The sequence below is a fragment of the Calidris pugnax genome, unplaced genomic scaffold (assembly GCF_001431845.1).
Source record: "Calidris pugnax isolate Ruff unplaced genomic scaffold, ASM143184v1 scaffold289, whole genome shotgun sequence".
In the NCBI taxonomy this organism is placed as follows: domain Eukaryota; kingdom Metazoa; phylum Chordata; class Aves; order Charadriiformes; family Scolopacidae; genus Calidris; species Calidris pugnax.
Window position 1 is genome coordinate 691,906 of NW_015091339.1, and position 12,065 is coordinate 703,970.

Below are 12,065 nucleotides of genomic sequence, written 5' to 3' on the forward strand. Positions count from 1 at the left end.
GAAATAATTTCTTAATGCTCTTGGTCAGAAAACACGAGGGGCTTTCTCAGCTTCCCCTCCTATCGCCGGCCTCAATTAGCCATTAAAGGAAATTATGAATAGCAGCTATTATAGCCCACATCACCACAACATCTTTAGTGTCCTTCAATGCAAGTATTTATCCCCATGGAATGGGGCACGATCCTTGTCCCCCTCTCCAGGGGAGGGACATTTTACAGAGGAGCAACTGGGATGTACAGAGATTAAGTTATTTATTGATGGTTACCTGGGAAATCTCAGATAAAGCAACTTCCTGGAGGACTTGAGCCCCACGACCCATCATGATTATGCCAGGGGAACCACACTGCTTCCATCTTCCATGCCATGGTTGGGGAGATCACAGATCACCCCAAAACACCGAGAAAGCCCAGGGCAGAGCATCTGGTGACTCCTTGAGAGAAGAAGCTCATGGAAAGCTTTTGGGAAAGTTTCACAAACCCCAGCGTGTGTATATTTATATGATGTGTTGTGGTTACCAATTCCCACATTGCTACAAGATCTGAACAACCAAATGTCAATATAAATGATTAAAATATGGCTGAATCTCATGGGAACACTTGGAAGGATCTCACTTGCTTTACAAGAAAGCAGTAGCTATATACAGCTATTTATGTTAAAGACGATGCCTTATACTCTCCATCTCCAACGTGAAGTCACATTTTGCCTGATTAAGAGAAAAGCTGTGTGGTTTCTAAGTTCTACCACCACTGCTATCCACATTTAAAGAGCCTAAACCACAGCGTGGTGTGGATAAAGTCACTGGGAAGCCAAGACTCTTCATATGCCAATGATCATTATTTCGGATTTTTTCCCCACCTAGAAAGAAATATCCTTGATCATTCCAGCAGAGATGACTTCTAGAGGTAATTTACTCATGGCAAAATAGCAAAAGCCTAAGAGCAGTATCTCCAGCAGACGTGGGTCTCCAAACCTTCCTGTACCTGTAGGCAAGGGTGCAGGTGTCCTTGTACTCCTGGAGCTTCACACACACCATGTTGAGGAACTGATCCGAGTAGGCGCTCAAGTCGTGCATCAGGTTCATCAGGTCTTGAACGGTCTTCTCCACGATCACCGTGCTCTGGAAAAGAAAGAAAAGCACAAGTATGAAGAACAGTTCAGCGTGAATCTTAATTTCAGCCTTCTCATGTTTTGCTAATTACTGTGACAGATGTGATTGTACAGCTGATGCTCCCCGACACTGAGCAGATGCTGGAGCAGCCCATGCCACCCAGTGACGTCAAACCAAATGAAGGAGGAAAAAGCAGAAACCCTGCAAGAGATGGAAGAGGGCAGCTTAGGGCTTTGGGTATCAGGTCTGAAAAGAGTTCGGATTTTCTTCCAGTGGTTGAGGACCAGCAGAGCTCACCAGGTCTTTCCTTCACTAGGTGAAACCTCAAAATGCAAAAGGGTGATTTTCAGAGGAACCGAGCACCCACAGCTTTGCTTGGACCTGCAAACCCTGAAGCACTTCAATCTGACCAATAATTCCAGACTCAGAGGTTGTGGACTATCCTAAAGGTCAGGGGTTTCACCCACCGCTCCCATCCATAAAACTCCATGTGCAGGACACACACTGAGATTGAAGTAGCACCTTGCAGTGCTACTGGAAGGTGCTCTGGAAACCCCCAAGCTGTGTATTACACTCATGGGAACAACAAGGGCAAACCTGCAAAATGAAAATGCTGCTCCACATCCTACAGATGAGCAAGTTATGGCTTCAAGCTCCAACAGGGTAGGTTTAGATTGAACATTAGGAAAGAATTTTTCACCGAAAGAGTGATAGGGCATTGGAACAGGCTGCCCAGGGAGGTGGTGGAGTCACCATCCCTAGATGTGTTTAAGGGCCGTTTAGATGCAGTGCTAAGGGACATGGTGTAGGGGAGGACTTTGTAGAGTAGGGTAGATGGTTGGACTCGATGATCCCAAGGGTCTCTTCCAACCTAGACGATTCTATGATTCTATGAAGTTTGGACAGTCTGCAGAAGGAGGTACCACGTAACCGATAACGTCCCGAGATTTAACCAGAATTTTTGGCATTTCTGAGGCACCCCAAGGTGACTTGGCCCAGTTTGTATTTATAACTTGCCTCCTGTATTTAATTTGGTTGCTACAAACAAGACGGCAGGAAGGTTATCGAAGCCCCAGGTTGATATAAATAGAATTAATATCAGGCTCGGTAGAACGAAGGGTTATTCCTGAGTAACGTGCAAAGGCAAAGAAGGAGACTGAAGCATTTGGGAGCCCTTGTTCATTTGAGAATTTCTGGGCTCAAATTATACAGGGGGGACCCCAGGGACTTTGAGAGAGCTGCGTCCAGGCTGAATTTAATCCTGTGTTAATCAGGATGCGAAGAGGAGTTAGCGACTCCCTTGTTTGTGGAGCAAAATCTCATCAAACCCCGAATCCTTGTCTCCGCCGCATCCCCACAAGCCCAACTTCCCTCTCCCTATTGATTTCCAGATTAAAAACATGGCAGCGTCACCCTGATCCATAATCCAGGCTCCTCCAGAGCAACCCCCTGAGTGACAGGGAATTGATTCTGCTCCGCTACCTGTCCCTGATTTGGTCAAAAAGGCATCTGCAGAACCTCATCCTCATTCCGAGCACAGAATCACAGAATCTTAGTGGTTGGAAGGGACCTCTGAGATCATCGAGTCCAACCCCAAAAAAAAAAAAAAAAAAAAAAAAAAAAACCCAAAAAAAAAACACCACACCAAACGCCCACCAAAAACACCGCACCCACCAACTAAACCCCACACTCAACACCTCGCCATAAACCAATAACCTTGGGCACTAGAGCATGCCCTGAAGAGCCATGTCTGTACGTTTCTTAAATACCTCCAGGGATGGTGACTCCACCACCTCCCTGGGCAGGCTGTTCCAGTGCCTGACCACTCTCTCAGTAAAGTAATTCTTTCTAATATCTAATCTAAATCTCCCCTGCCGCAACTTCAGACCATTTCCTCTGGTCTTGTCGTTCGTCCTTTGGGAGAAGAGGCCAACACCTGCCTCTCTACAACCTCCTTTCAGGTAGTTGTAGAGGGCAATGAGGTCTCCCCTCAGCCTCCTCTTCTCCAAACTAAACATGCCCAGTTCCCTCAGCCTCTCCTCATAGGACTTGTTCTCCAGACCCTCACCAGCACACAGGACTCCGTAGCATGTGGGGGCTTCAAGGAAGGTTTAGCCACCACCTGTGCTGTTCCCCATACATCCTTGGCTCCCAACTGTACTTGGAAGAAAAAAAACCCAAACCAACCCCAACCTTCCCTTGGGTTGCTCTTGCATCTTATTAAGCCTGCTCTTAAGCAAATCGCAGGAATTAACCGATCTTTCCTATTGTCATTAGCAACAATTTGGGATTATTTTGTCCAAACAAAACCCTAGTCTGGCATAGCTGCCTCTCAGATGCTCTTGTTTACACCGCTTCTCCTGGTACTACACGTCTTGGCGCTTTAATAAATATTCAATCCCACCCTGGGCTTGATGCACACGGAGGAGAACAACCAGCCCTAAAGGACTTGCAACCCGGAGCCATCGCAAGCAAACGAAGCAGAGAACGACGTGGAGAGGCTGCAGCAGCCAGGGATGCTGCTTTCAGACCTCGTCCAGGCTCTTTGCTATCCCTGCTCGAGGTGCCAGGCTGACCCCGGAACAGGAGAAGGCAGCATTTTAAGTATTTACCCAATTTCCACTAAAATGGGAAACCAAACCGATTTGGCACCTTCCCCTTGAGGGTAAACTCAAACCCATGTAGGTTGGGCTGATAAACGCAGTGGGGAAATTACCCAGTGATTCACACAATCACAGAATGTTATGGGGTTGGAAGGGACCTCTGGAGATCATCTAGTCCAACCCCCTGCCAAAGCAGTGTCACCCAGAGCAGGTCCCACAGGAATGTGTCCAGGTGGGTTTGAATGTCCCCAGACATGGAGACTCCACCACCTCCCTGGGCAGCCTGTTCTAGGGCTCTGCCACCCTCACAGGAAAGAAGCTCCTCCTCATGTTTAGATGGAACTTCCCATGTTCCAGTTTGTGCTTGTTACCTCTCGTCCTGTCACTGGGCACCACTGAAAAAAGACTGACCCTGTCCTCTTGACACCCAACCTTTAAGTATTTATAAGCATTGATCAGATCCCCCCTCAGCCTTCTCTTCTCCAGACTAAAAAGACCCAAGTCCCTCAGCCTTTACTCATCAGAGAGATGTTCCAGTCCCCTCATCATCTTCGTAGCTCTTTGCTGTACCCTCTCCACCAGTTCCCTGTCCACCAGGCTAGAGGTGGGCTGTATTCATGCCTTCATGGCTTTTGAGCTGGGGAACGAGCTCCTGTCCTTCAACCTTCAAGCCCAAACAACCATGACCGGTGCAAGGGGGTCAAGCAGAGGTTGCTTCACTTTGCACCCAGATGGCTTAAAGTTGCTGCCATGGCCAGTGGTTGTCTGTCAGCAGAGGAAAAGGCCACTCTCCAAACCTCCAACCCGCTGACGTGAGCCATACGAACAGCTCTGACTGCACAAATGGAAAATACAGAAGTTGTTGTGCAGCTTCAATCCAAATTGAAGTCTCCTTCCAGGGGCTGATCCTGATCCTTGAGGGTGAGGCATTCGAGTTAACATTTATACGTAGTGAAGAAAAAAATAAAATCTTTCCTAACACACATAGCAACCTGGAAGATACAAGCAATTTTTCTCCTCTTTGCATGAATAAACATACTTTTCATTTTCCACTGGTATTTCACTGGTGAGAGGGGGGTGAGGTTTTCAGCAGACCCACGCTATTAACTGATCTCTCTCAGTTTTCCAGGAGAAGCATCTCTCCTTCCAGGCATCCTTGTGGAATAGCAAACTTGGGTTGGATGCCAAAAAAATGGGTTGGACGTGGAACACCACCAAGAGGAACTAAACCTGGTCTCAAACCTGCCCCGTTTCTTTTCCTTTACGTAACTCAACATTTGAGCAAACAACTTAAAAAATCCAAAGATCTGTATGTTAAAAGAGAAGGTATTGCTAGTTTCTACGTTGTTTCTCCCACTTGCTTTCTCCTCTGTACAACAACATTCAAATCACAGCTCAGCTCCTGCCAATAGCTTGCTTTCAGAATAAGATCTTTTGATTTAAAGGAAATACAAAGCCACTTGCACGATTTCAAAAAATAAAAGGCAGGGGAAAAAAAAAAAAAAAAAAAAGGCGATTACCATATGAAAGGAGCCAGTCCCCCGATAGGTAATGGCCATTTTTCTGTAACACTTTAACCTTTTCCAAAGCAATCCTGACACATCTGCATGTGTCCCCGGGGAGGGTATGTATTAGGGATGCATTAGGCCACATTAATATGGCTGGATTCGTTAGCTGGGCCGGCGCAGGATCTTCTGAAACTCCGCGCGAGGAAATGAAAGGCAGCGCACGTCTTATCAGAGAGTTACAATCCAGTTGCCTCTAACCCATCTGGATTCATTAACGGCAAATGGATATGATCAAAGCATAATTTTATGGCAAGACACTTCAATGAAGACTTTTTTTTTTTTTTAAAAAAAAAAAAAAAAAAGAAAGAAACCACCCCACACTAACAAGGAAACTCATCCACCGAACAATATTCGTCTCCTCGCGCCCGAAAACGCCGCGTGGTGCGGAATCCTAACACCACGCCGAGGGTGTGATTCATTACTCCTACATCGGGGTGAAGGTTTCAAAGGAGTCTTAAGGCTACTAAAAATATAAAGAAACTCCTTCTTACGTCTTCCTCCTGCCCATTAGCGACTGTCGGGGTAATGGGATAAAACCGAGCGGCTCCACTCGTTATTAACACCGTGGGTTTTACCTTTAATGTATTTTGCAAATATTTATCATTATTCCTAGATACGACCCTTATTCTCAGTCGTGCTGAAGCTTCAGACAACGTAAAGCAGCCCCAGGGTGGGGATAATTTGTGCTCTGACCATTTGGCTTCCACCAGCCCAGGGTGATGGAGAATACGCAGAGCCAGAGGTATCACCCCACTCATCCTTTTGGGATTATTGTCTCGTGCAACCCCACCAAAGTTTCTAAAATGACTCAATTCCTCCTCTACAGCAAGAGGGCACTCGATGTAAATCAATGCAGCTGGAGGAATGTTGTTAAGGCTCCCTTAAAACGCAGTTTCTGTACAATAAAGCTGGTTCCCAGCAATTCCCCAACACGCAGAATAAATTCAAAACAACAGGTCAAGCCTACACAAACCTTCAGGTTTTCAATATGTCATGCTGTTTTCTCTAACTTCTTGGTGAGGAACACTAGATTAGAGGAACAATACACTCTGAATGCTTTTTTTCTGCAGAATCATAGAATCATAGAATGGTTTAAGTTGGAAGGGACCTTAAAGATCATCGAGTTCCAAACACCTGCCCTGGGCAGGGACACCTCCCACCACACCAGGTTGCTGAAAGCCCCGTCCAGCCTGGCCTTGAACCCCTCCAGGGATGGGGCAGCCACAGCTTCTCTGGGCAACCTGGGCCAGGCTCTCACCACCCTCAGAGCAAAGAAGTTCTTTCTAGTATCTAATCTAAATCTCCCCTTTTTCATTTTAAAACCATTACCCCTTATCCTACTGCTCCCCTCCCTGATCAAGAGTCCGTCCCCATCTCTCCTGTAAGTCCCCTTTAGGGACTTGAAGGCTGCCATAAGGTTTCTCCAGAGCCTTCTCTTCTCCAGGCTGAACCCCCCCAACTCTCTCAGCCTGTCCTCACAGCAGAGGGGGTCCAACTCTCCAATCATCTTTGTGGCCTCCTCTGGCCCTGCTCCAACAGGTCCATGCCCTTCCTGTGCTGAGGGCTCCAGAGCTGGACGCAGTGCTCCAGGTGGGGTCTCACCAGCGTGAAGCAGAGGGGTAGAATCACCTCCCTTGACCTGCTGGCCACACTTCTTCTGATGCAGCCCAGGATGCAGGGGGCTTTCTGTGCTGCCAGCACACATTGCTGACTCATGTTGAGCTTCTTGTCCATCAACACCCCAAGTCCTCCTCATGTCTGCTCTCAATCCATTCTCCACCCAACCTGTATTTGTGTATTATTGCTATGACCCATGTGCAGGACCTTGCATTTGGCTTGGTTGAACTTCGTGAGGTTCACACAGGCCCACCTCTTCAGCCCGTCCAGGTACCTCTGAGTGGCATCCCTTTTGGAGAAATCACAGCTTCTCTCATACCTGTTCACTTGCTCCATCTTCTTGGAGGAAGAAGGTAAAGATGGGAATGTACCTGTGCAGGGACATCTTCACTGTGAGACAGGCTCTTGAAAACACAGCAGATGGAGGAAGAGACCTTGGCACTGGAAAGGTTGTCAATTATTAGGATATTATTGCCCATCACTTAAAAATCTCCTCGAGATGCCTTGGCAGAGGAAGGCACCAGATGAGTGCTGGACCTGGCTGCCTTAAATGAAGAAATAAATAAAGCCTAATCTAATTTTTAAGCTGGAGTTTTGCTGACGCCCCACAATTTTAAAAGTAATGTACAGAGCACAGCTGTAACTGAGAGCAGGGCAGGAGAGATGAAAGGTTTTCAAACCTCTTCAAGCTCAGTGCTGACCCACAGCTCCAAGTTTGGGACCACTTCCAAAGGACATCAGTGGTTACACCTCACACTGACACCTTGACGTGCAACATTTATTCCTGCAATTTCTTGTTGGTGTTTTTTTTTTCCTTTTAATTACAGTTTCTCAGCTGCCCCAAAAAATGTTAAATTCACAGCATCTGCCTTTCCAAGGCGTCCTTCATTCTCCTTTCCTGGCGCTGAGAAGATGTTTTCAGCAGATGGCTCCAGTGATCCACACTGGGGCACTACTCTTCGGGGGGAAGGCTGTACTTGGAAACTGTGGTTGTGGTTTAGGAGACTGTGGAGCATCTCCTTTCCTGCTGGAAAGGCTGGTGTTGCTTTCTTGTTGTACCCTCTTGGCTGAACCCTCACCCAGCGATGAGTTGCAGAAACGAACTTGTAGAGGTTGGGATGGAGGCAACAAAGCTGATGGGCACGTGGTGAAAGTGGTTCTGGGTCCATCTGAAGGCCAGCAAAGGATGGGGTGATCTTCTGGCATCTTGCTGTTGGGCTCAAGCATCTTGCAAAGCTATAACACAGGATCTCAGAGAGAGACTCCTTGCTCAGGAGACCCACTGGTGCCATCCCTACCCCGTGGCGTGCACTATGGAAAGCTAAATGCCAGGAAAATCCCCTTCTTTAACCAAGATCCCAAGGAAACAGCATCCAGCAAGGATCCATTTCAGCTTCTTTCCCTCAAAACTTCACCCTCCCTCATTCTCCTTTGGGGTCACTCTCCATATCATAGAGTTGGCCATTCCCACCCCAACTCTCCAATCTCTGCAGGCAGCAGAGAAGGCTCCAAGGAGACCTTATAATGGCCTTCCAGTCCCTGAAGGGGGCTACAGGAGAGCTGGGGAGGGACTCTTGAACAGGGAGGGGAGCCATAGGACGAGGAAGAACGGTTTTAAACTGAAAGAGGGGAGATTTAGGTGAGATACTAGAAAGAAATTGTTTGCTGTGAGGGTGGTGAGAGCCTGGCCCAGGTTGCCCAGAGAAGCTGTGGCTGCCCCATCCCTGGAGGGGTTCAAGGCCAGGTTGGAGGGGGCTTGGAGCAACCTGGTCTGGTGGGAGGTGTCCTTGCCCATGGCAGGGGGGTTGGAACTAGATGACCTTTAAGGTCCCTTCCAACTTAAACCATTCTATGATTCTATAATGCTACCAGATGCAATAAGATACAATGGGGTTGTGGAGAGAGGACTGAGTTGGATGTGCTCTTAGATATTGGCCTGGCATACAGAATTCTGCATTAAAATGTGCAATTCTCCAAATACTATATAGGGTCTGGTGTCCAGGATCAAGGATCTGGGATTAGTTTCATTATGACATTAACCAGTACTTAAAGGGCAGCTGCAAAGAGGATGGAGGGTCTCTCTTCAGAAGGAGCCATATGGAGAAGACAAGGGGCAACGAGTACAAGTTGCACTGGGAGAGGTTTCACCTTGACATAAGAAAGACATTTTTTACACACATAGGAAAGACATTTTTACAAAAATTTGCTGGAACAACCTCCCCAGGGGCACAGTAAAGTCCTCACCACTGAAAGGTCTCAAGATGCAACTGGAGTGGGTGCTGCCTATTCTCATCTCAGCTCCCTTTCCCACTAGAAGTTGGACCAGATGATCTCTTGAGGTCCCTTCCAGCCTGGGCTGTTCCATTCTACGATTCATTAATATTATGATTAATGTTATTAGGACATTTACAGAGACTAAGGGGGGATTTCAGCAGCTGTGGGAGCTTGGCCAAAAATCACACCCAAGGCAATCAGCTCTAAAATAGGAAACCCATCCTTCCCCAGCTCCCTCCTCATCCCGTGCCCCCACCTGCCGTCTCGCCCCCCTCCGCCCCCGTGCTCTGACCCGCAGCATTAGTCTGCCAGTTGCAATTTGGTTATTCTGCTGTCAATTAATAACGGTTTGTTAATCGGCAGGCGGGCGAAACGGAGCTCTGCAGCCACCTCCCTCCCAGTCGAGCTGCTTAAATACCCGGACGGGCTCCTTGTGAGCTGATAAATATCAAGTGCTGTCAGCGCCTCGAAGGGCAACGGGAGAGGGAGATTAAAAACACAAATGCATTTACTCCCTTTGCCCGGATTCCAGCAGTTTAACAAACATCTTGCGAGGGCACTGAAAAAACTAGTCTCCCATCTCGTTAGATGATATTACCTGTCAGTAAAGCAGAGTTAGAGATGGAAATCAATCAAAACTGAAAAGCAGGAGCTGGGGGACCCAGTTACTCCTGAATATTGCAATGAACTGGCTGCTTAAGGCTAGTTGATGTCTATAAAGTAGCCAACATAAGCCCTGTGGCCCGGGGAGCGGGCATGGGATGGACAGGAGAACTGGGAGCTGGCTCCATCTCCATCATCACCATGGGGAGCCAACCTGTACCCCCAGTTCAGTATATCAGCACTGCAGTTATAGATTCATAGAATCATAGAATGATTTGGGTTGGAAGGGACCTCAAAGATCATCCAGTTCCAACTCCCCTGCCATGGGCAGGGACACCTCCCACCAGACCAGGTTGCTCCAAGCCCCATCCAGCCTGGCCTTGAACCCCTCCAGGGATGGGGCATCCACAGCTTCTCTGGGCAACCTGTTCCAGTGTCTCACCACCCTCATAGTAAAAAATTTCTTCCTGAGATCTAATCTGAATCTTTTTTCTTCCAATTTAAAACCGTTTCCCCTTGTCCTATCATTACACTTCCTGGCAAAGAGTCCTTCTCCAAGGAGAAGGACTTATTGCATCTGGTAACATTATAGAATCATAGAATGGTTTAAGTTGGAAGGGACCTTAAAGACCCCCCCTCGAAGACAGAAGAAAAAAACAACCCTGAAAACAAGTCAAAAAAAACACCCGATTTCAGCTATCAGAGGCAAGATGATAGTCTAAATTGTCTGTTTTACTGATTAGCGGTTATTTCACACCGAGCGATAAGGGGAGGGAGGATTTTCAATTGGTTTTCCTCCGTGGTACATCCAGGCCTTTACAAAGAGCTGGAGTTTTTAGTATGTATCAATTCAAATGCGTGTTTAAATGCAAAAACTCTTTTTTTATGGTCGCCAAATCTGATAGCCTGCTTTTCCCATACAGCATTTTTTTCTTTTTTTTCAGCAAAACTCATTATTCCAGTATCAGTTCTGCAGAATCCTGCCCGTTACTATGGTTATACTACATCCTACTACAACTTTGCTTCTCAAATGCTCCTCACTCCAAGGGTGGGGTGGTGGTGTTTTTTTTTTAACTATAACTCTCCCTGCTTCGCTGCGGGTGATATTTTAATTTTTAAGGGCTTTATTCCGGGAGGTCCTGAGTGCCTTCATCCTCACGGATGGCAACGGGAGCCCAGGATAGGTCATATTTCTCTCTCACCTCTAAATGTGATGCTGGAGCAGCTAAAGATGAGCCAGCAGTGTGCCCAGGTGGCCAAGAAAGCCAATGGCTTCCTGGCTTGTATTAGAAATAGTGTGACCAGCAGAAGCAGGGAGGTGATTGTCCCCCCACTGGTGAGGCCACAACTTGAGTATTGTGTCCAATTTTGGGGACCTCAATACAAGAGAGATATGGAGGTGCTGGAGTGGGTGCAGAGGAGGGCAACAAAGCTGGTGAAGGGCCTGTAGAACAAATCAATGAAGAGCAGTTGAAGGAGCTGGGACTGTTTAGTTTGAGGAAGAGGAGGGTGAAGGGAGACCTCATCACTCTCTACTCGAGAGGACATTGTAGAGAGGTTGGTGCTGGTCTCTTCTCACGGGTAATTAGCAACAGAACAAGAGGGAATGGCTTCAGGCTGCAACAGGGTAGGTTTTGACTGGACATTTGGAAACAATTCTTCACAGAAAGAGTGGTCAGACACTGGACCAGGCTGCCCAGCGAGGTGTTCGAGTCACCATCCTTGGATGTGTTTAAGACTCATTTCGATGTGGTGTTGGGGATACGGTGTAGGGGAGAACTTTGTAGAATAGGGTTGGTGGTTGGACTCGATGATCCCGAGGGTCTTTTCCAACCTGAATGATTCTGTGATTCCATGATTCTATGAAATGAGTGCACAAACAAGGTCTTGGATAGCTCTTATCTACCTGGCACCGTGTGATCCACAAAACACTTGCTCCAGTGAACTAGAATATTGACAGCAAGCAAAATCTACTTTTTTTTTTTTTTTTTAAAATGGAGAACACGTACCGTAAAATCTGCTTATTACTGCATTACCTTTGACCGTGCAGAAGAGCTGTTTTCTTCCTCTAAACACCATATTCATTATTTAGGATTTCGCAACGTCCAAGATTTGAACGCACGAGCCTCTGCTCTACACAAAATTGACATTAACGGCGGCCAACCCTGCTCAAGTCCAGTAAGTGGCAATCAATCACAGCTATTTAAAAGCACGGGAAGAGCAGTGTGCCACCAGGATTTTCAAAGTATGCTCTGCAATGGTTTTTAAACAAAAAAAAAAAAAAAAAAAAAA

The 12,065-nt window shown here is 47.0% G+C and overlaps 1 protein-coding gene across 1 annotated transcript in view; it reads right to left on the reverse strand.

The window, feature by feature from the left end:
* Positions 1 to 12,065, reverse strand: part of EXOC4 (exocyst complex component 4) — a gene marked incomplete at its 5' end in the record, with an annotated part of 345,671 nt that overhangs the window by 103,849 nt on the left and 229,757 nt on the right. Inside the window, one exon of the mRNA XM_014961001.1 lies at positions 981 to 1,117. Within this exon, the coding sequence (XP_014816487.1) occupies positions 981 to 1,117 (137 nt within the window). The remainder of the gene's footprint in view (positions 1 to 980; positions 1,118 to 12,065) is intronic.